This window comes from Callorhinchus milii, unplaced genomic scaffold, assembly GCF_018977255.1.
Source record: "Callorhinchus milii isolate IMCB2004 unplaced genomic scaffold, IMCB_Cmil_1.0 Scaffold25, whole genome shotgun sequence".
NCBI lineage: Eukaryota > Metazoa > Chordata > Chondrichthyes > Chimaeriformes > Callorhinchidae > Callorhinchus > Callorhinchus milii.
Window position 1 is genome coordinate 8,402,376 of NW_024704766.1, and position 23,922 is coordinate 8,426,297.

The window sequence follows — 23,922 nt, forward strand, 5'->3', positions numbered from 1 at the left end:
TCCTCCCTTTCCTCCTTCAAGGCCGGTCTCAAAACCTTTCTCTTTGACCGAGCCTTCAGCTCCCCTCTCGACTCTCTTCCCCCTCCTCACTCCCTCCCTTCCCTCCCCCTGACCATTTCCCCCCTCCTCGCTCCCTCCCTTCCCTCCCCCTGACCATTTCCCCCCTCCTCGCTCCCTCCCTTCCCTTCCCTCCCCCTGACCATTTCCCCCTGCTCGGGTCCTGACCCAACTGTGCAGCGCCTTGGGACGTCCTCCTGACGTGAAAGGCGCTTTATAAATGGAATCTTGTTGTTGTTGTTGTTGCTCAAACCGACTCCTTAAGGCAAACCCAACTCCCCCTCCCTCATACGTACCCTCCCCAACTCTCCACTCACACCACTCTCCACAACCATCTCTCCTGTACAACTCAAAATCCTCTCCGCACCACTCTCTCCTCCCTCCCCACCCTCCAACAAACCCACCCACATTTCCCTCCAAAATGTCCGTTCCCTCTCAAATAAAGTCCTCACCATGCATGACCTCAGCCTGGAGGAGCACCTTGACATTCTCAGACTCACCTAAACCTGGGTCTCCCCCAGTGACCCGGTCCCCCTAGTGGAAGCCTCCCCTCCAGGCTACACCTTCCACCACACCCCCCCGTCCAAACCAACGTGGTGGCGGAATGGCCTTCATTTCCAAAGCCTCCCTTAGTCTCACCCCCTACTCCTCTGGCTGCTTCCCCTCCTTCGAGCACCTCATCCTTTTCCACCCCTCTCTCCCTTTGAAAATCCTCCTCGTCTACCAACTCCCTAAGCCCCCCGGCTCCTTCCACACAGACCTATCTACTCTCCTCTCTTCCCTGTCCCTCTGCTTCGAAATCATAATGGGTGATTTCAACCTCCAGCTAAACTCCCCTTGCACCACTTCTGCCGATTTCACTGTCCTCCTCTCCTCCCTAAACCTTACCCTTCATATAAACTCACCTACCCACAACCCGTGGTGATGCACTTGACCTCGTCATCACCCATGGCCTTGACATTTCCGACCTAAGCATAGTGGATAAGGTCATCTCAGACCACTTTTTCATCTCCTTCTCCTCTCACATCCCTCTCTCCTCCACCAAGCCCTCAACCATCCTCTACTGCCCCCTGAGATCCTCACAAAGGCCCTCGCATCATCAAACATCCTATCCCTCTGTCCAGCTGCTCCATGATCGCCTCTCCTCCACCTTCAACTCCCTCGTCCCCCTAAAATCCAGGAACATCTCCAAACCCACCCGATCCCCCTGGTACAACAAGCATCTCCGCTGCCTGAAGACCCAAACCCGTCTGCTCAAGCGCAGATGGCGGATAACTGGCCTGACAGTTCACCGCCAACTGTGGCTTGAACATCTCCACAGCTATCGTTGTTCTTTGACACACGCAAAAACGGCCCTCACATTCAACATCATCTTGGAGACTAAACACAACCCTAAAATCCTTTTTTCCACCTCCTCTGTGCCCCCCCTTAGGCCTCCTCAATCTTCGTATCAAATGCCAAGTGCGAGGAGGTCATGGACTTCTTTTCATCTAAAATACTTAACATCCGCCAGGCAGCCTCATCCACCTGCCTCTTGTCACCCACCACCACACCCTCTCTGTCCCCCTCACCCTCCTCATCATCTGCTCCTACCACCACCCACATTCTACATTCCTTCCTCCCCATCTCTCCCTCCTCCCTCTCACCCACCATCACCTCCATGAAACCCACCACCTGCTGCTTCGACCCCCTCCCCACCAACTTACTGGTCACACAGCTCCCCCTCCTCTGCCCACTACTGACTGACGTCATCAACCAGTACCTCTCCTCTGGATCAGTCCCTGCCTTCCTCAAAACTGCTGTCATCCCGCCCTCCTGAAAAAACCTCCGTAGATCCCTCAAACCTTAGCCACTACCACCCTATTTCTAACCTGCCCTTCCTCTCAAAAGTTCTAGAACGCGTTGTTGCCAACCAACTTCGCGCACACCTCTCCTTCCACTCCCTCTTCGAACCCCTCCAGTCTGGTTTCCGCCCACAGTACAGAGACTGCGTTGTGAAAGTCACAAACGACATCCTCTTTATCTGTGACCAGGACTCCCTCGGCCTCCTTGTCCTCCTGGACCTCTCCGCCGCGTTCGACACAGTTGATCACGCCATCCTCCTCCACCGCCTTTCCTCCGTCATCCACCTCAGTGAGACAGCACTCGCCTGGTTCGAGTCCTACCTCACAAACCGTCAGCAGTACACCTACCTCACAAACCGTCTCTTCCCGCTCTCACCCGGTCACCTGTGGGGTACCCCAAGGATCCATCCTTGGCCCCCTCTTCTTTCTGATCTATATGCTCCCTCGTTGGGATGTCACCCGCAGACATGGGGTACCCTTCCACATGTATGCAGATGACACCCAAGTCTATTTTTCCACTTCTCTTTGTGACCTCCCCCCAGTCCCCTGATGTTCTGCCTATCAGATCTCAGGGGCTGGATGAGTGCAAATTTCCTTCAGCTGAACGTTGACAAGACGGAAGCCGTACTCTTTGGTTCTCGTCAACGTCTAAAATCTCACGCTCTCACCTCCTACACCTACCCAACCTCCCACTAAAACTCTCCAAACCCGTATGAAACCTAGGCGTCAGGTTCGACCCCCAATTATCCTTTCTCCCCTACATCCGGTCCCTCAACAGCATTGCTTTCTTCCACCTCCGATACATCGCCCATCGCCGCCAATACCTCTCTCCAAAAGCCGCTGAAACCCTAGTCCATGCCTTTGTCACCTCAAGTCTGGACTACTCTAACCCACGCCCTCCTCGCCGGTCTCCCATCCACTACCATCCATAAAATTCAAATCATTCAAAACTCTGCCGCCCGCATTCTCACCCGCACGAAACTCTGCTCCCCGATCACCCCAGTCCTGGCCAGACTGCACCGGCTGCCTATCCCAGAGAGGATCGATCTCAAGATCCTCACCCTTGTATTCAAGTCCCTGCACTCCTCTGCACCCCCCGACCTCTCTGACCTCCTCTCTCCTCAAAACAGTACCCGTTGCCCTCGTTCCTCTGGGTCTGGCCTCCTCCTCGTCCCCAGAGTCCTCCGCTCCACCCTCGGTGGCCGTGCCTTCAGCCACTATGCCCCGAGGCTCTGGAACTGCCTCCCTCACTCCCTTCATCTCACTCCCTCCCTTCCCATTTCCAGGTCTCTGCTGAAAACCTTTCTTTTCGACTGTGCCTTTGGTCACCTTCCTCCCCCTGGCTCGGTCCCGGGATCCATTACTGTGAAGCGCTCTGTGACGCCATCCGGCATGGAGGGCGCTATATAAATCCAAGTTGTTGTTGTTGTAAATCTCCTTTGCACTCTCTCCAATGCCTTGACATCCTTCCTAAAGTGTGGGGCCCAGAACTGAACACAGCCTCTAGCTGAAGCCTAACCACTATTTTATAAAGGTTCATCATAACTTCCTGACTCTTGCATATCTATACTCCTATTTACGAAGGCAAGTATCCCGTATTTTAACAGCTTTATCTACCTGTCCTGCCACCTTCAAAGATTTACTTATATGAACTTTAGGGATCAACAAAGGAGAAACAAAAAAGTGATTAAAAGGGAGAAAATTGAATATGAGGGCAAAATAGCGAGGAACATAAACACAGACTGCAAGAGTTTTTATAAATATATAAAGAGGAAGAGGCTGTCAAAGATAAATGTGGGTCCGCTACAGGCAGAGACGGGGGGAATTATAGTAGGGGACAAAGACATGGCAGAGTCATTAAACAAGTACTTTGCTACTGTCTTCACCTTAGAAGATACTGAAAACCTACCAAGAATAGAGGGGAACCAAGAAGACAATGTTAGCGAGCAACTTGGGAATTAATATTAGTAAAGAAATGGCTTTAGGTAAATTGTCAGGTCTTAAAACTCATACATCCCCTGGACCTGATAGTCTACATCCATCCTACAGTTTTAAAAGAGATAGTGAGATAGTGGATGGCTTGTCTTTGATCTTCCAAAATTCTCTGGATTCTGGAATGGTTCCCATTGATTGGAAGATTACAAACGTAACACCACTATTTAAGAAGGGTGGGAGAGAGAAGATGGGGAACTATAGACCAGTTAGTCTGACATCAGTGGGAGGGAAAATTCTTGAGTCCTTAATTAAAGATGTTGTTATGGGATTCCTGGAAGACCATAACAAGATTAGGCAGTCAACATGGCTTTACAAAAGGGAAGTCATGCTTAACTAATCTTTTAGAGTTTTTTGAAGATGTATCTAACAGGTTAGATAGGGGGAAACCAGTAGATGTAGTATATTTAGATTTGAAAAAGGCATTTGACAAAGTGCCAAACAAAAGGCGATTGCACACCTAGGATAAAGCCGACGGGATTAATGGAAGCATATTAGCACGGATTGAAGCGTGGTTAACGGGCAGAAAACAGAGAATAGGGATAAACGCGTCCTTCTCGAATTGGCAGAATGTGACTAGTGGAGTGCCACAAGGATCAGTGCTCGGGCCTCAGCTATTTACAATTTACATCAATGATCCAGACGAGGACGTTGAATGTAACGTATCTAAGTTCGCGGATGACACTAAACTCGGTGGGAGAGTGAGCTCTGAGGATGATGCAAAAAGATTGCAACGGGATATAGATAGGCGAGGAGAGTGGGGAAGTGTGAAGTTATTCACCTAGGTAGAAAAAATAGAAAAACAGATTATTTTCTAGAGGGGGAGAGATTAGATAGTGTGAGTGTTCAGAGGGATTTAGGTGTCCTTGTACACCAGTCTCAAAAAGTTAGTTTGCAGTGCAGCAGCAACTGAGAAGGCGAACGGCATGTTAGCGTTCATTGCAAAAGGTTTAGAGTAAAGAGTAGGGAAGTCTCGCTGCAGCTGTATAAGGCCTTGTGAGACCGCACCGAGAGTATTGTGTGCAGTGTTGGTCTCCTTATTTATAAAAGGACGTACTTGCCCTCGAGGGTGTGCAACGTAGATTCACTCGGTTAGTGCCTGGGATGAGGGGACTGACCTATGAGGATAGGCTGAATAAACGAGGACTGTATTCTCTAGAGTACAGAAGAATTAGGGGAGAACTTATTGAAACATATAAGATTCTTAAAGGGCTGATAAAGTAGTCACTGAGGGTCTGTTTCCCCGGTGGGAGAATCTCTAACCAGGGGTCACAGTCTGAAAATTAAGGGTCAGCCTTTTAGAACAGATTTGAGGAAACATTTCTTCGCTCAGAGGGCAGTGAATTTATGGAATTCACTCCCCCAGAAGGCTGTAGATGTCAGTCCTTGAACATCTTCAAGGCTGAGACTGATAGATTCTTTAAAAAACAGAGGGATTGGGGGATATGGGGAGAGGGTGGGTAATTAGAGTTAGGTCTGAAGATCAGCCACAATCTTATCGAATGGCGGGGCATAGGCTCGAGGGGCCAAATGGCCGACTCCTGCTCCTAATTCTTATGTTCTAACCCCGAGGTCTCTCTGTTCCTTCGTCCCCTTTAAGATTGTACCATCAGCTTATATTTCCTCTCCTCATTCTATCTCCCAAAATGCATCATAGATTCATAGATTCATAGAATGTTACGGCACAGAAGGAGGCCATTCAGCCCATCGAGTCTGTCCCGGCTCTTTGACAGAGCATCACTTTCACTAACCCCAATCACCAACTTTCTCCCCATAACCTTGCAAACCCGTCTTACCCAGATACCTATCCAGTTCGCTCTTGAAAAACTTTGCATTTCTCCACATTAAACTTCATCTGCCATGTGACTGCCCATGTTACCAGTCGGTCTGCGTCCATTTGCAGTCTGATACTGCTCCCTCAATGTTTGCTACTTTTCCTAGCTTAGTATTTTCCTCAAACTTTGAAATTGTACTCCTTATACCCAAGTCCAGGTCATTTACATAGATCACGAACAGCATTGGTCCCAATACCACTGGGTATACCAATACAAATCCCTCCAGTCAGAAAAAGAAACCGTCCACCACCATGCTCTGCTTTCTGTCACCCAGCCACTTCTGTATCTGTGTACATGCACTCCAAGACTGACTGAGTCTGATCTGCATTTCTCCCCTGTCTAAATCCATTTTCTGGACTACTCATTGCATTGCTATTTGTTACTCCGAATCCTGAAAAAAAAAACTTTTTCTCCTCTCTGATGCTACACACAAAGCATCATGGAGTTCCCACATGGCATACATTGTGCATGCAATAGGTTTGCCCTTCCATATTCTCAGACATGTTTTATATTATTTTTATATAAATATTATGTATTTTACAAATATGCACCTCTTTCCCCACTGCACCAAATTCCAACTCTCACCAAATTCCTGCACAGAATTCCCACTCTGTTCCATTTTCACTCAGGTACGTCCTTGCTCTGCTAGGCTCTCTGCTTGAGAACAGAGAAATTTATATATATACTTTTAATTTATGAGTTTTATCCTTCGCCTTTTATTCCAGTTTAGTTTATTTTCCACAATTTATTTAGCACCTTTTGTCCCTTGCTCACACTCCTTAATACTTAACACCTACTTCCCCAGGAATGCATATGAGAAAAAAAAGTTCTGCACCAAATTCCCTCTCTTACATAATTCCCTAACAGAATTCTCACTCTGGTCCACGTCATTCAGTTCCCTCCTCGCCCTGCTGGGCTCTCTGCTCTATCTCAGAGATAAAGACCTCTTTGCACTTGGCATTTAATGATAGGATTGAGGGTGCTTGATGTACGCGTAGGAGTGGTGGGTGGTGGAGAACAGGATTTCGGAGTTATTTTAGGGCTCCAGAATGACCTGCGGGTAGAATGCAGTTTCGGTTTGCGAGAGGGAGCAATGGTTGGTGTGAAAATGCTCAAGCCACAGCTGGCAGTGAAAACTGAGGCCGGTTTTGTGCCATGTACGCTCGAGCAACCGGGTTTAGGATTTGAGGGAACGGAGATAACTATTGTACCAGAGGAAGCAGGTAGGTTTGGAGATGGTCCTGGATTTCAGGGAGACAATGAAATTAAAGGTGGAGCAGAAGTAATTATTTAGCAATCAGAGATGTTAAGAGGCAGAACTTTTATAATACATCAGTAGTGTAACGATCATCCACCTGGACAAAAGGAATGATGTACACCGGGACACTCACACAGCAAAATGGACTGCAGACTGTTATAAATCTCATCCTTCACTCAGCAACAGGAAGGATGATCACACTCTCCCTGTGCTGTATACCCTCCTTGACCAACCGGCAACTTGACCAACTTGCACATTGAGTGAGGTTGACAGTTATTGAAGTGAATGCCTTATACTTCTGAATCAAATGTCCAACATTTTACATATGTGAGTGACTGTCTCACATGCATAATCATGAGGTGACACAAGAGTAAGGTACAGCTGAGAGTACTGCTGAAATCTCACCATATTGGCCCTGTTGGTTGTGATTATATATCATTGTTCACCGGAAGAGTTTTCACAGCCTCTACACAAAGTCATAGTTAACTCTGTATTTGTATTTTTATAATTGGTTTCATTTATAATCGTAGTGGAACAGCATAAGCATAAAGGATTCATCATCAATTAAAATCAAGAACAATGTTGACGGAATGCCGTCACTGTCCTTAGCACTGGGGAACAAGTTAATGTAAAACATTGGAGCTATCGGGAAATGGCAAAGGTTTGGGCGTCTACATCTGTTGTAACTATATTGTGAGGGACAGTGCGCGAGTGATTACCGGCGTTGTTGAGCTGCCGCCATAGAAGGTGACCTGGTGCCAAGTGGCGATGAAGACCCACGTGGCCGAGAACGACGCCTGATCTCTGAAGTTCCTACTGATGTCTCTGGTGACCCTCCGGAGGATGTGGGGCTCAGAGCTCTCCCTGAAGTACACAGTCCCTCGAATGCCATTGTGCACATCGGCCCAAAAGGGCGCCATGAAGGAGCGGCCGTCAGACAGAGGGAAAGCCTCCGGAGTGAACTGACTGACTTGCACATTGAAAGAGATCACTCCATTGTTATTCACCTAAAAAATAGGGAAATGATTTATAAAATTATTCTCTTCAAAAGCAGCTTTACTGCAGAGGATACAGTAACTCACTTTTAAATCGAACGCAACGCATCAGTGGGTTTCACGGGGTCAGTTTCAAGCCAATGATTGAACTCATTAACATTAGAATTTTCAGGATTGATTTTGATATTATTTACATTTTATTTAAAAGGAGAACAACACATTATATCCTCAGCGCCACTGTACTCACGTACAGAGACCTCTGACCCACAGCAAAATACGGAAATGTGACCAAGAGGGGAATTTCGGGGGAACCGCCATCATCCACTTTGGGAGTTTCGGCGTCTGCATTGTTTGTTCCAAACGGATATAACAACTCCGAACAAAAAACTGAAAAAGATAAAACAGAAGATTATTATTGACCTCTGCAAACAGGGAAATGGGAAAAGGAAATGGCCCAAAGTTACTGACCTCCGTCCCGCGTCACTGACACCACCGCACAGAGCCACAGCCACACGGGACCCGCCATCCTGAGAGCACAGAGGGAAATGGGGCACTTTAGCAATAAAACAATGTTCATATTATTCACTGACGTTGCAGTTTATCGAAAGTTTTATGCGACTGAATGTGAATCCACCAAATCCAGATCTAAACTCCAAAGAGCCTCGGCTGTAATTCAACCCTTATTCTCTTAAATAAAAGCATCTTCAGAGCTTCCTCACAATTTTCAAGACCTCAATGACAAATTGTCATTGCAAAGCATCTGAACTCGAGATCCGCATTTCAATCGCCTCCATCCTCACATCTGTGGTTCAGGGCTGAACAGTGGTCCAAACTGCGCCGCTATTCCCATTACTACTCTCTCCCTCTGTCTCCAACCAAAAGCCTAAACAGCTGATCCAATGGGTTGGAACTTTCCCAGTTTCACATCAAATTCCATCTCACCTAAGACTTAAATTATTAAAAAACATAATTTCCCGAGTAGAAAACATGTAATATGGCCGATAAATAAATAGACAGAGAAACAGAAATATGTCACAAACACAAAGGAGGAAGGAAGGAAAGAGAGGAAAGGAAGAAAACATTAATGAACATCAGGAGTGATACAATGATCGCTGCAGCTTCACTCCGGGCACAGAGCGAGAAAGGCAGCGAATAGATGAACTTCCGCACAGGTTGGAAATCAGCAGTTGAGGCACCACATGGAAACCTCTTTTTAGAAATAATAAAACTGCTTTTGGCGGCACCCAATGAGTAAAGGTGCTGCAGACACGTAAACCAACCGATCAAAGGTCTGACTCCCAGTCTGTGTTAAGTTATGTGGCCAAGGGCAGAAATAGAAGCTAAAATGGACACAGTGACCCTGGGTTAGGGTTAGGGTTAGGGTTCGTCAGGGTTCCTAAAAGGTAATCGCTGTCCAAAGGTCCCAAAGGATGTAACGACTTTTACAGCTACACAGTGACATCGACTCCAGCAAGTCACCGTCTTCATGAAAAGAGAGCAGAAAGACAGAAAATTGACAAAAATATTGCGGATTTTTGATGATTACTACAGATCAGGGCTAAATGGCCATAAAGAGATTACTCACGTGTGGTTATATCTTCTGAATTGGTTGAAAGGGAGGAAGGTGGTACAGCTGCCCATACGCAATCAACATCAGTTTCAAAGGTTACCTGAATTCAAAACCTCAGAGTTGGTCCTTTATATAGGTTTAAGCTCTGACGCCTACAGTCAACACTGGTGTTTACTGAGTGCTCCAAAAATAGCAGCGATTTACCAGAGCCCATGGCTGAGCCTCCTGGTGGCACATTGAGAACACATCTCTGTACTGATTGGATCCACGTTTTACTCTAATCGCTTTTAATTACTGCACTACTATTAAATATCCCTAAAACAAATATTGAATATAGCGAGCAGAAATAATTAAATCCTGGACGGCATCACACAAAATTTAATTTCTGCAAATGACTAAAGAACAATTAGAGTTTGAAACACTGACCTGAGCACAACTAAACCCGACCTGCTCTGAGCAGCATTTGCACTCGGTCAAATCCAGTCAATTATTCCAGATTACGAAATTAGTCTGAGAAACCAACATGCTGCAAGAATATAACAGAATAAAAACTGATTTTCTTGCTGATTATCAACTGACGACATGGAATTCAATCAGGGCTGTAACTCAAGACCTGAAGTGCTACTTAAAGTCTGAATGTCTTTCTGAAGAAAATTGCAAATGTTGGAGGGAATCTGAAATGAGAAATCTGGAGCCAAGAATGAGGCAGCTTTTCATCTCATACAGACCAAAGCTTTCACTCTCCAACCAGAGTGGCTCCAGTTTCACTATTTGCATCTCCCTTTCAGACACCAGCACAGGAGAGGCGCTCAAATCTCATCCTCATTAACCAAATAAGTGACAATGATGAATCCAGTCCCAGGCCAAGAGAAAGGTCCCATTGAAGCGAAAAGATTCACAACACAAGAATGATCTCCATTTGAATCCCAAAGATACAAGATATAATTTCCAATGCTAGGAAAGACATCCTGTGCGCATTATCTCCTGTGAGCACCCGGAGCCACGAATACCTACACAACTTCCCATCAAAATCCTTCCATAAACAAACATTCCCAGCTACTAAATTGAAAAGGCTCTGAGAAACTGCAACAACTCAGTAAAATAAATGAGGATTGTTGGCCAAGGCATTGGAAGAAACATCCCTCTCTTTTTGAATGATCTTTAAGAACACAGTTAACCATCTCACATGAAAGACAGCAAATGCAAAACTCTGCTCCTACACTGGGATACTGAGCACAAATGCAACAATAACAACAACAACTTGGATTTATATAGCGCTCTCCACGCCGGACGGCGTCTCAGAGCACTTCACAGTAACGGATCCCGGGGCCGAGGGAGAGGAAGATGACCAAAGGGGCAGTTGAACAGAAAGGTCTTCAGCAGAGACCTGAAAGTAGGAAGAGAAGGGGCGAGGTGAAGGGAGTGAGGAAGGGAGTTCCAGAGCCTCGGGGTGGAGCAGAGGACTTGGGGGACAAGGAGGAGGCCAGATCCGGAGGAACGAAGGCAACGGGCACTGTTTTGAGGAAAGAGGAGGTCAGAGAGGTAGGAGGGTGCGGAGGGATTTGAAGACAAGGGTGAGGACCTTTCTTTTCGACTGCGCCTTTGGTCACCTTCCCCCCCCTCTCCTTGGCTCGGTCCCGGGATCCGAAACTGTAAAGCGCTCTGAGACTTTGTCCGGCGTGGAGGGCGCAATATAAATCCAAGTTGTTGAAGTTGTTGTTGTTGAAATCTTGAAATGCAACCGTGCCACAACAGTTTTGATTCAGAGGGTGAGCTGGATGGTCAGACTGACACACACCAGAAGATAATGTTATCAAATGGTTAAGGGCAGTTTTAAATATGGTTAGGGTAAGCAACATTTAATAGCTGGATGCCTGAAACCTATTGTGCCGGATTCAGTTCAGTTTCAGCTATGGATAAACAAAGTTTATGTCTAGTTTTGGTGTGTGCAATCTCTTGCAGCATGGAAGGGGTATGGAAGGGGTGAGAAACACACCCAAATACCTATGTCTAGATGTTGGTAGAAGTTGGTAGAAGTCAATCAAAAATGCAGAGTGAAGGAAGCCCAAGTAATGGACATTTGGATCGTGGGAGGAATGTTTTGTTTTCCAACATTTTCTGAAAAATTCCATTTCTTTCATTTCTGATTTAACAAGGAAGAATTTAAATCAAACTAAATGGTAGCAAATGACTGTAGCGGATATGAAAAAAACCGCGAATGATTTTAAAACTGAATCTAATTCTATGAAGTAATTCTTCCTCATTGATTTTATTGGGTTTTGTCTGCAGCTGTGCCATCGGGTGCAGTTACTGCAATTTACAGTAAATCTGTAAATCCTCCAATCTGAAAGGATTACAAGGATTATTATAATAGAAGAGTTATCTTGGAGTTTGTTACACACAGAAATAATACAAGCATGTTGGAGTAATAGCCGAGGATTGGAGAAGTGAGAACGATAACCCATTCTATCGTGGGAACGTCGGCTCCTGTTTGACTTGACAAATTGGAGGGAAATTAATCTACAGTTCGCATATTAATGTATCACTGCAAAGGAAAACAGATAGGAAACCTTATATTAGGAAAATAAAGTTCAAGAACATTCATGTTTCTTGGGCCAGGGGGTTATTATCCCCATTGGCTTGGGTTGGAGAGGGAATCCCGCTCTGAATGCAGAATAATTATTTTTAAATTATTCCTCCTATTCCTCTCCAAGGTCCTGGAACAAGTCATTGCTTCCCAGCTCCGCTCCTTTCTCTCTCGCCATTCCCTCTTTGAACCCCTCCAATCCGGCTTCCGTGCTGCCCACAGCATGGAAACAGCCCTGGTCAAAGTCACTGATGACATTCTGAACATCTGTGATCAAGGCTCCCTCTGCCTCCTTGTCCTCCTCGACCTCTCTGCCGCCTTCGACACTGTCGACCACTCCATCCTCATAAACACCTCTTCTCTTTACTTAATCTTCGCGGACCTGTCCTTGCCTGGTTTGATTCCTATCTCTCTCACCCTCTCCACTTTGTTGCCTCTAACGTTTCTCCTCCAGCCCCCACACTGTCACATTTGGTGTCCCCCAGGGCTCTGTTCTTGTCTCCTCTTTAATATCTCCATGGTCCCCCTTGGTGACATCATCCGCAGACATGGAGTCAACTTCCATATGTATGGGGATGACACCCCACTTTATCTTTCTGCCCCCACCCTCAACTCCAGGACCACTGCTGTCCTGACAGACTGCCTGTTGGACATCAAGTCCTGATGCAAACTTCCTACAGTTGAATGTGATTAGACTAAGGGCCTCCTGATTGGCTCACCCCAGCGCCTCAGCACCTCAGGCTCTGGCAGCATCACCCTCCATGGTTGCACACTACAACTCACCAACCAGTCAGGAACCTGGGGGTCTTGTTCGACCCTCAACTATCTTCTTCCCCACATCCAATCCATGACCCGCTCTGCCTTCCCTCACCTCTGTAACATCGTTCGACTCCGCCACTACCTCACCCCTCAGGCCGCTGAAACTCTTGTTCACCTCCAGGCTCAACTGTGCAAATGCCCTGCTTGTCGGCCTTCCCAACTCCTCCCTCCACAGACTGCAGATAATCCAGAACTCTGCAGCCTCTCCTGCACCAAACTCTGTGATCCTGCTCGCCCAACTCCATTGGCTCCCTATCCTTCAGAGGATCCAGTTCAAAATCCTGGTCCTCACCTACAAAGCCCTCAATGGTCTCACCCCATCCTATCTCTGAGACTTCCTAACCCCCTACCAACCTGCCCGCTCCCTCCACTCAGCCGGCTCTGGCTACTCCACGTCCCCCAACCCACCTACCCCACCATTGGTGGGAGAGCCTTCAGCCACTCTGTCCCCAACCTCTGGAACTCCATTCCCCCAATCACTCCGCCTCCTTAGCCTCCTTCAAGTCCCGCCTCAAGACCATCCTCTTCGACCATGCCATTGGTCACAAGATTCCCCAAGATTCCCCTCCCTTCTCGCCCCTGACCCCGGCTCGGGTCTGAAATGCTGTATACTGTCCAGCAACTTGGGACGTCCTCCTGACTTGAAAGGCGCTATACAAATGTAATCTTGTTGTAGTTGTTGTTGTTGTATGAGTAGGTGTTCAGTGCAGAGGGACAGGGATGAAAGATATCATTGAGGAAAGAGCCAGGAGGTTTGGGGGGAAGGGTGGGGGGGTGAGGTAAACTAGGCCGATTTGAGGGAGAGCGAGGAGAGATGGTAGAGGGTGAGGTGCTCAAAGGATGAGAAACAGACAGGGTGCTAGACCAAGGGAAGCTTGATATACAAGCAAAAAAATCATACAACAAATAAACTGAAGTTTGAAAATTTATTGACCATGATTCATTTAATTATACAATACTTCAAAAGTTTTCCCTACAATTTTTCAACCAGTGATTCTAGATTGTATTAAGCTTGATCCCTTAATTGCGTGCAGTATATTTGTAAGATATACTCAGTAATGCAGAGAATTTATTGAAAGAAAAATGGCTTATGTTTTCGATACATAATGAGTTGCTCGTTAACATGCAGGCATGAGACTGTCAGCAGACAGCAATTAGAAATGCCAAGATCAGTGATAGTCCGTCTCAAAGAAAAATTGCAGTTTGGGTCAATCACCAAGCACCACAATTCTGTGGTCACTCACACCAGAGACTGGACACTGACAGTTTGGGCAAGTTGGAGAAGTCTGAGGAAAGCATTACAACATTTAAATGTAACAACGTTATTATACCTATACTGCATAGCGAATAAAACTGGTTCCGTTTGTCTCTAATGCACATTTAGGTATTATGCAGGTCACAGTTATGTACACTATTGTGCAGGTAAGTAACACAATTTTCTGTTCCTCTGCTGCAACTCAGCACCTAAACACAGCATACATGATTTACTTTCTTCCAAGCCTTTGTGCTTTTGCTTTGGGTTAGGGTTATCCTCTTGATTTTTGTTCAAGTGTGTTTGATTTCGGATAAATATTTTGGTTTTGTTTCTGTCTTCAAGCCAACTGTAATGAGATTATTTCGCAACATCTCAAGAATTTATGCATCAATTTTCTGCCAGAGTCCTCAAATCAGTCTGTCCAGTTTGAAATATACCATAAGATTTTTAAACATCTTTCAGATAACAGCCACAAGGCATATTATCACTATCTTGTGCAGAAGGAATTCGGTAATGCAGGGTGGATGCAATGGAACACAGTAATGATTAAATCACAAAAAGAAAAATGGGTTTGGATTGAATCTCGGTAAACACATAAGTAGTTTGGCGTAAATTTGGTCAGTTTTCTGAAAGTACAGGAAAAATATTATTCTTCAAACACATGTGCAATTTTCCACATACAATAGAACAGTCATTTGGGCTGTAACCAGGAAAAGGCATCATGGGACACTGCATTCGTTTCATCCTCTCCACAGCATTAGGCTAGTTCTGAACCAGAATCAAATTCTGTGATTGACATCAGTGATAATTGTTTAACTGAGTAACAGATAATAATAATCCTTGAATTTGATATAGCGCTTCGAGACGTCTCAAAGCGCTTCACAGAATATACTGTAAAGTAAATTGACTGTATTTTTGTCGGCGAAACTCGGCAGCCAATTGCACACAGCAGCGTCCTATAAATAGTCTTAGATTGAAGTGACCAAACTATTATTATTCTTTTTCTTGAGGGATTATTATCAGGTGTGTGGAGTAAGGAAACTTGCCTAAGGTTTCACCCTGCCGGGAATCAAACCCGGGTCTCTCGCTTATGAGGCAAGTGCTCTAACCACTGAGCTACAGGATACCACAGGATTACAGATCATCTCACTGACGAACCAGGATAACCATACAAGCTAAACTCTCCAGCAAGGGAGGCAATTACCTACCCCTTGGGCTGCTTCAATACACATTGCACAGCAATTAGACCAGATTTTTTGTTTGTTTTCCAGTGAAATGCACCTTCTGCATGTTACAATACAGTTTACATTTATACAGTGCCTTTTACATTGGAAGGTCATCTCAAATCATGTAACACTGCTGGGTGGGCATTTAACATAGCAGTGAGCGGTGGGGGGAGAGATGACCAAGCCAGGTTTTGAAAAAGAAATTGAGGGACTGTGGGATGCCAATTCCTGAACTCAGTTTCAAGTAAAACAAGAATACAAATAGCTTCATGGCCTTAATCGAAGCAAATATTACAAACACTGTGCAGTAATAAAGGATAAAGTTACCAGCGTTCAGCTACTTAAGAACATAAGAATTTGCTGGCGAAAGAAGACCAAGGTCCATCTAGTTCGCCTTCCACCATCTTGGTAGTCGTTTGACATGTCTTGTCCCAAACTGTATAAGAACATAAGAATTTACTTGGAATTAAACAGACACACTGGCTTTAACCCCAGCTTTGTGAACCTCATACAATGGTCCGTGGCTGTGGGATACAGCGAGAAGCAAACTAATAAATAATTATTTTCCCAATTATCATTATACAATACTTGATGTCAACAATTACCAGAGTCTGATGCAGGCGCTGGGCGATGTACTAGGGTGAATCACACAGACATCTCCATATTGTTCACACAATCTCTTTCTTCATTTATGGCAGGAACTTCGATCTTTGTTGTGAATTAGTTAACTGGTAACCACAAGTTGGATTACTCACTCCTTTCATTAATAGCTGTATAATGTGTATAATGCACAAATGTGACCCAGGAACACTTTCATAAACAAACAAAATACTTGTGTAAAAAGTGCAAAGATTGTGAGTACATTCACACTATTTTGTTTTTGGTACTACATGAATCTCATCTCCATCACGGATACTGTATGAGTGAAGAGCTCGTGTGTTGAATTTCATTTCTTCTGGTCCGAAAGCCTCAGCCACTTCTTTGTCTATGTAGTATAACCGCATGTTGGCTGTAGCTAATTGTACAACAGTTCGAAGCTGCTTCTTTAGATCGGCCACTGTATGATCCAGGCTAATATTCACAACCTCAACTTTCCCTTCAAAATGAACTTCAACCTTAGCACGGCTCTGAGGTCGAAGGTCAACTTCGGCCAATGGCTCCAGCTTGCCATAATGTTTCACCAGCTCATGGTACCTATAAAATAAATTTGAGGGAGGCTCATGTCAGGGTAAAGCAGATCATTCCCAAAGCTCCTCCTCAGTATAGGTATACCAACTACTCCCCTTAAAGGGTATCGAGGAACCAATCTTTTACGCGTTTCGTCTTTTCATCTTTTCCAGTGTAGCTGCTTTTGTCCCTTTCTCCTGATTCAGTTGCTGAAGAGAATTTCATTAAAAAGTGAGGCATCATCATTCACCTGTGTACTCTGGCCCCTCCTGACCCTGTGCTCCAGCAGAGCTAGGGCCTTGCTAAGCTCTCAGATTCTCAAAGTAACAGTTACCAAGAGCCTCAGAAAATCACAGACATTTGCAAATGTACTCGCTGACAGCTCAGTGACAAGGCCCATACTTGTCACTGGGTCTGTGAGAAGTGCCTCACAGATAGTTGTGAAGAATATTGGAAAATAAATAGACACCGAGGAAAGCCCATGAGATATAAGGAACAAAGTTGAGAAATTAATTAGGGAACAAATTGGAACAGTAAAAGAACACAAGAATAAATTGCTCCAGACTTACGCACCAATAACATAATGGTGACAGCAGACATTCGGTGTCCAAATACAATACAAAATTATATTTTTATAGCGTCTTTCACGTCAGGAGGACGGCCCAAGGTGCTGGACAGTCAGAGATTTGGACCCGAGATGTGGGTCAGGATTGGGGAGGGTGGAGGGCAGGAGGGTGGTTGAAGGCGTAATCGAAGAGGAGAGTTTTGAGACGCGCCTTGAAGGAGGCAAGGGAGGGAGTGAAGTGAAGGGAGTGTGGGATGGTGTTCCATAGGGTGAGGGCAGAAAGGCTGAAGGCTTGATCACTAATGGTAGGGTGGGTCAGATTGTGGATGTGGAGCAGGTCTGCTGAGGGGAGTTAGCAGACAGGTTGATATGGTGTCAGCAGGTCGCAGAGGTAGGGAGGGGCAAGGCTGTGGAGGGCCTTGAAGGAGAGGACGAGGATTTTGAATTCTATCCTCTGGGGGATAGGGAGCCAGTGGAGCCGGGCAAAGGTGGGGCAGATGGGGTCACGGAGCCTGGTACGGGAGAGGATTCAAGCTGCATAGTTCTCGGTGATCTGCTGATGATGTGTGGGGCAGAAAGGGCAGTTGAGGGTCAAACAAGAAGCTAAGGTTCCGGACTGGCTCAGTGAGGTGAAGTGTGCATCCCTGGGTGGTGATGCTGTCAGTGTCTGAGGTGTGGAGCCGTTGACAGGAGTCAATCAGGAGAGTCTCGGTCTTGTTGACGTTCAACTGTAGAAAGTTAGCTCTCATCCAGGACTTGATGTCTGACAGGTATTCCGTCAGGACAGCAGTGGGTCCTGGAGTCAAGGGTGGAGGCAAAGAGGTGGAGTTGGGTGTCATCCGCATAAATGTGGAACTTGACCCCATGTCCTCCCGACGTGAAAAGCGCTGTATCAAATGCAAGGATTATTATTATTATTATGTCTGCGGATGATGTCACCAAGAGGAAGCATATTGATCGGGCAGACACAAATGAGCAATGGTGACATAGTAGAGCATTAGCACTAAGACCAAATAATTGTGGCCAGATTATGTACCCAAAAGCACATCAGGTTTCTGGAAAGGCAAACTGCTGTAGCCAGTCTTCACTGGTAGTACTTTACAATTTAATTCTACAAAGCAATGAGTTATTAGAAATGAAATAAACTCAGCATAAGGCTATGCTTAGCCCAGTCATTCTTCGTAGTACATGGTATGCAACGAGGCAATAAACAAGCCTTCATATTGTTAGCTCTAATTTATCACTACATAAATGGGTCAAAGCATAATTCTGCACATAACAAATTAATTTGCATTTATGAATGGGGCAGCATTTTAAATAACAATAATTGCAGAATTAGCTAGATGAAAGTTCAAATCCATTAGATTGTTTACTGTGAGAATCAGAGTCTGCAAGCTGTCTAATCAGGCAATATGAGCAGTGTATGGGAGAGGGAGGTGGACAAGCCAGGAACAGAGAACTGTTGTTTAACAAGAACATTCCAGCACCTGAGTGAATCTCCTGAGATGAGTCCCAGACTGGCTTCACTTTCACTCCAGCAGTCGTTCATTTTCACTCACTGGCCATTTTAGACAATGTGGCCGTTCTTTCCAACTCAAAATGGGAATGATTAGAGACTGAAATGATACCTCAATAAGAAGCAATTCCAATTCTGTGCAAACCCACTTAGACCTTTGGCTTGTTGCCATGTTCCCAGCGCTCTGTCCTCTACCTTAATCCCAGCACTCTCTCTACGACTATTTCTCGTACTAACTTTCCACCGCCATCACCTCAATGAGAAGTACAAAGATTCTCTGCCTCTCACATGGAATGACTCAATCTCACAATAACATGTGTAACCCAACCCTGGACCCCAGAGCCCAGATGCTCACTGCTTATCCTGAAAATAGTTCAAACTAAATCAAGGTTTTTCGCTGAAAAAATTAACAAAATGCAACATAAATAGATTTGATCCTTTACTCCGGTATTTACATAGACAAAAGCAGCAGCTGGACCCATGAATTAACAATCTTTTATCTATCGAGTGGGAATCATGTGGCAAGTCTCCTCTCCAAGTTCTGGCTATTTTCTTGAAACTTAAAAAGAGTCATTTAAAGCTGAAGTGGTGTAACCAAAATCCTAACCTGCTACATTCAAGCTTCCTATTATTTGTTGGAATACTAAACCCACTCTGTGGCAAGTTCCAATCTGATAAATTTACAAATATCTTTATCAGTCAATCTGATCAATTAAGCATTTCTTCATTGAAGAAACCAGAGATGCTCCAAAGGTCCCAGACTATCTATGGAAATTGAGAAAAGCCACTAGTCATATTCCTAAGGTTAAATGCCAAGCAAAAGGCGCTGACGTGCTGTGTATGACAGAGTTTCACAATGAATGCACCTTTGTACAGTGATACAAAGACTCACAGCTGCAATGTCATTGTTACGGGATCTGGGCTCATTAGGGTGCAATTACTGAAGCACCAAATTTAATAAAGAGATGAGTTGTTCAGTATTCTGCTCCATAAAAAAACCAAAACTTGTAAAGGTTTATTTTCCAGGTATGAGAGCGTAAGTGCAATACAGATTACACCAAACTAACCATCACTGTGAGATATAACTGCTCAGTAAAAGCAGATTTAATCTAGGAAACAATTTCATTTAAAAAGCATTTTTTGCATATTTAGTTGGTTTGCTGGGGGATATTAGTTTGCAATGGGGAAAAAAACTAACTTGGTGAAGAAAACACTGCCACAATTTAAGTCAGAGGAACTACTTGACATGTATTTAGATGTACTACTACACTTAATTCCATAGATCTGTCAGCTGGATACACTGATTTTATTGCCTCAGAAAAAACAGGTCCCCCGAATTTAGATATGAGGAAGATTTTACTTGTTTAGGCTTATTCTTTCTCTGGAATTGCTGATACTCATTTGGAATCTTGCCTTATATAAATCATCTTTGAACCATGTGAGTTGTGGCCAGGGTTTTGCTGGCTGGCTTCGCACTTATTTACTAGCTGCAAAATTTGCAAACTGGAATCAAACATTACATTAGGTTTTACACCGCAATATACATTTGTGAAAAGGGTAATTTTGCTGTTCTGTTACCTAGTGTTTTCAGAATTCATAGAAGAATCACTTACCTATCTGGTAGCTCTTCATCGGGGCCATTCATGTAGTAACGTATAAAGAATCGTTCGGCATCAACTCTTTCTCCTTCTGTAATTTTGCTGCCATTCAACACCCCAATAGATGGCAACCTGGTCAGAATAATTAGGAGTTTTATAGTTTAACACATTCACAATTTGCTAAAGAGGGACGTGGAGTCCTGTAGCTCAGTGGTTAGAGCACTCGCTTTGCAAGCGAGAGACCTGAGTTCAATTCCAGGCAGAGGGCGAAACCTTGGGCAAGTTTCCTTACTCCACACAGAGCCTAATAATAATCCCTCCAAAAAAACAAAAAACAATAATAAAATTGGTCATTTTCAATCTACGACTGTTTGTGGGACATTGCTGTGCGCAATTGGCTGCCGCGTTCGCCCACAAATATACAGTCAATTCACTTTACAGTGTGTTCTGTGAAGCGCTTTGGGACGTCCTCCCGACGTGAAAAGCGCTATATCAAATGCAAGGATTATTATTATTATTATCATAAAATTCACTGATTTGTCTTCATTAATGTAAGAAATTAAAACCGTGCATTGTTGAAGATTTTATTCCCTTTATTATATCCTTATAATAAAATTTGGGTGGAGGAAAAGGACAAGGTAGGCTGAGAGACAGGAAAGAGGCTTGGGAAAAGGATAGAAGATGGCGATGGATACCTTGCTATGATGAGACTGCGTCGTTCTTCCTCAGAATAATGCTGCAGTAAAGGGATTCCCAGTAGCCGGACTTCTTCCAGTTTAGGGAATAGGTTGAGTTTATCAATGTCCTCCCAGGAATTGAGTCCTGTTGGAGCAAAACCAGAGAAACACAGAATTCCACGTGGACTTCTTTACAAGATAAGGGCCCTAAACTCCATAATAGCGCACTCTACGCAGAGAGACAGTGTCAGAGCATATATTTAAGTGCTCTGAGATGCTACCCTGCAAGAAAGGGGCTATATAAGAACATAAGAATTAGGAGCAGGAGTAGGCCATTCAGCCCTTCGTGCCTGCTCCGCCATTCAATAAGATCATGGCTGATCTTCTCACCTAACTCTGATTACCTGCCCTCTCCCCATATCCCCTAATCCCTCTATTTTTCAAGAATCTATCAGTCTCAGCCTTGAAAATGTTCAAGGACTGAGCATCTACAGCCTTCTGGGGGAGTGAATTCCATAAGTTCACTACCCTCTGAGTGAAGAAATGTTTCCTCAACTCTGTTCTAAAAGGCTGACCCTTAATTTTAAGACTGTGACCCCTGGTTATAGATTCTCCTACCGGGGAAAACAGTCCCTCTGTGTCTACTTTATCAGCCCTTTAAGAATCTTATAAGTTTCAATAAGTTCTCCCCTAATTCTTCTGTACTCTAGAGAATACAGCCCTAGTTTATTCAGCCTATCCTCATAGGTCAGTCCCCTCATCCCAGGAACTAACCGAGTGAATCTACACTGCACCCCCTCGAGGGCAAGTATATCCTTTTTTAAATAAGGAGACCAAAACTGCACACAATACTCTCGGTGCGGCCTCACCAAAGCCCTATACAGTTGCAGCAAGACTTCCCTACTCTTATATTCTAAACCTTTCGAAATAAACGCTAACATGCCGTTCGCCTTCTTAGTTGCTGCTGCACCTGCAAACTAACTTTTTGGGACTGGTGTACAAGGACACCCAAATCCCTTTGAATACTAACACTATCTAACTTCTCCCCTTCCAGAAAATAATCTGTTCTTTTATTCTTGCTACCTAGGTGAATAATTTCACACTTGCTAACATTGAATTCCATCTGCCACCTACTTGCCCACTCCCCGAGCCTATCTATATCTTGTTGCAATCTTTTTGCATCATCCTGAGAGCTCACTCTGCTGCCGAGTTTAGTATCATCCGCGAATTTAGACACATTACATTCAATGTCCTCGTCCAGATCATTGATGTAAATGGTAAATAGCTGAGGCCCAAGCACTGATCCTTGTGGCACTCCACTAGTTACATCCTGCCAATTCGAGAATGATCCGTTTATCACTACTCTCTGCTTTCTACCCGATAGCCACTCTTCTATCCATGTTAATATTTTCCCATTAATCCCGTGGGCCTTGATCTTGAGTAACAGCCTTTTGTGTGGCACCTTGTCAAATGCCTTCCTAAAATCCAAATATACCACATCTACTGGTTCCCCCTTATCCAACCTGCTGGATACATCCTCAAAAAATTCTAAAAGGTTAGTCAAGCATGACTTCCCTTTTGTAAAGCCATGTTGACTCTGCCTAATCTTTTTATGGTCTTCCAGGTATCCCATAACTACGTCTTTTATTAAGGACTCAAGAATTTTCCCTACAACTGACGTCAAACTAACTGGTCTATAGTTTTCCCTATTTTCTCTCCCACCCTTCTTAAATAGTGGAGTTACGTTTGCAATCTTCCAATCAATGGGAACTTTTCCAGTATCCACAGACTTTTGGAAGATTATAGACATGCCATCCACTATCTCAGTAGCCACCTCCTTTAAAACTCTCGGATGCAGGCCATCCGGTCCAGGGGATTTATCGGTTTTAAGACCCGACAATTTACCTAGAACCATCTCTTTACTAATGTTAATCTCCCTAAGTTGCTCGCTAACATTGTCTTCTTGGTCCTCTATTTTTGGTATGTTTCCAGTGTCTTCTACGGTGAAGACTGTAGAAAAATACTTGTTTAATGACTCTGCCATGTCTTTGTCCCCTATTATAATTCCTCCGGTCTCTGCCTGTAATGGACCCACATTCACCCTCGCTCGCCTTTTCCTCTTTATATATTTGTAAAAACTCTTGGAGTCTGTTTTTATGTTCTTTGCTAGTTTGCCCTCGTAATCTATTTTCTCCCTCTTGATCAATTTTTTGGTCCTCCTCTGTTGTTCCCTAAAGTTCTCCCAATCCTCGGGTTTACTACTCATCTTCGCTGTTTTATAGGCTTTTTCTTTTGATTTGATACTTTCCCTAACTGCTCTAGTTAGCCATGGCTGCACCACCTTTCCCGTGGCATTCTTATTCCTCAAAGGAATATGTGCTCGTTGGGAATTTTGCACTATCTCCTTGAATGTCTGCCATTGCTGGTCTACCGTCAAATCTTTAAGTTTAGTCTCCCAGTTTATTCTGGCTAAATCCTCTCTCATACCAGCAAAGTTGGCTCGATTTAAATTGAAGACTTTTGCTTCAGACTTAACTACTTCCGTCTCTAACTTAACGCTAAATTCCATCATATTATAATCGCTTTGCCCGAGAGGAGCCTTAAGTTCCAGTTTGCTGATCAGCCCTGTTTCATTACACAAAACAAGGTCTAATATAGCTTGTTCCCTGGTCGGCTCCTCAGCACATTGATCTAGAAAATTATCTCTAATACATTCTATAAACTCCTCTTCTATGTTACCTTTCCCAATTTGGTTGTCCCAGTCTATGTGCAGGTTAAAATCACCCACAATTAATGTCTTTCCTTTGCTACATGCTCCACTAATCTCTTGATTTATACCTTGAGCGATACTTTATGACCACTGTTTGGGGTTCTATAAACTACTCCCACTATAATAATAATAATAACAATCCTTGCATTTGATATAGCGCTTTTCATGTCGGGAGGACGTCCCAAAGCGCT

General features: G+C 44.5%; 1 protein-coding gene and 1 non-coding gene across 2 annotated transcripts in view; both read right to left on the bottom strand.

Annotated features, from left to right (window-relative positions):
• The window catches only part of tecta (tectorin alpha), a 76,847-nt gene that overhangs the window by 39,482 nt on the left and 13,443 nt on the right, over window positions 1-23,922 (bottom strand). The window contains 6 exon segments of the mRNA XM_042343859.1: window positions 7,706-7,993; window positions 8,229-8,368; window positions 9,715-9,767; window positions 12,464-12,481; window positions 20,300-20,416; window positions 20,980-21,106. Of these exon segments, the coding sequence (XP_042199793.1) occupies window positions 7,706-7,993; window positions 8,229-8,368; window positions 9,715-9,767; window positions 12,464-12,481; window positions 20,300-20,416; window positions 20,980-21,106 (743 nt within the window).
• On the bottom strand, window positions 15,267-15,338 carry trnam-cau. The gene has a single exon. It is a non-coding gene; the product is annotated as a tRNA-Met (tRNA).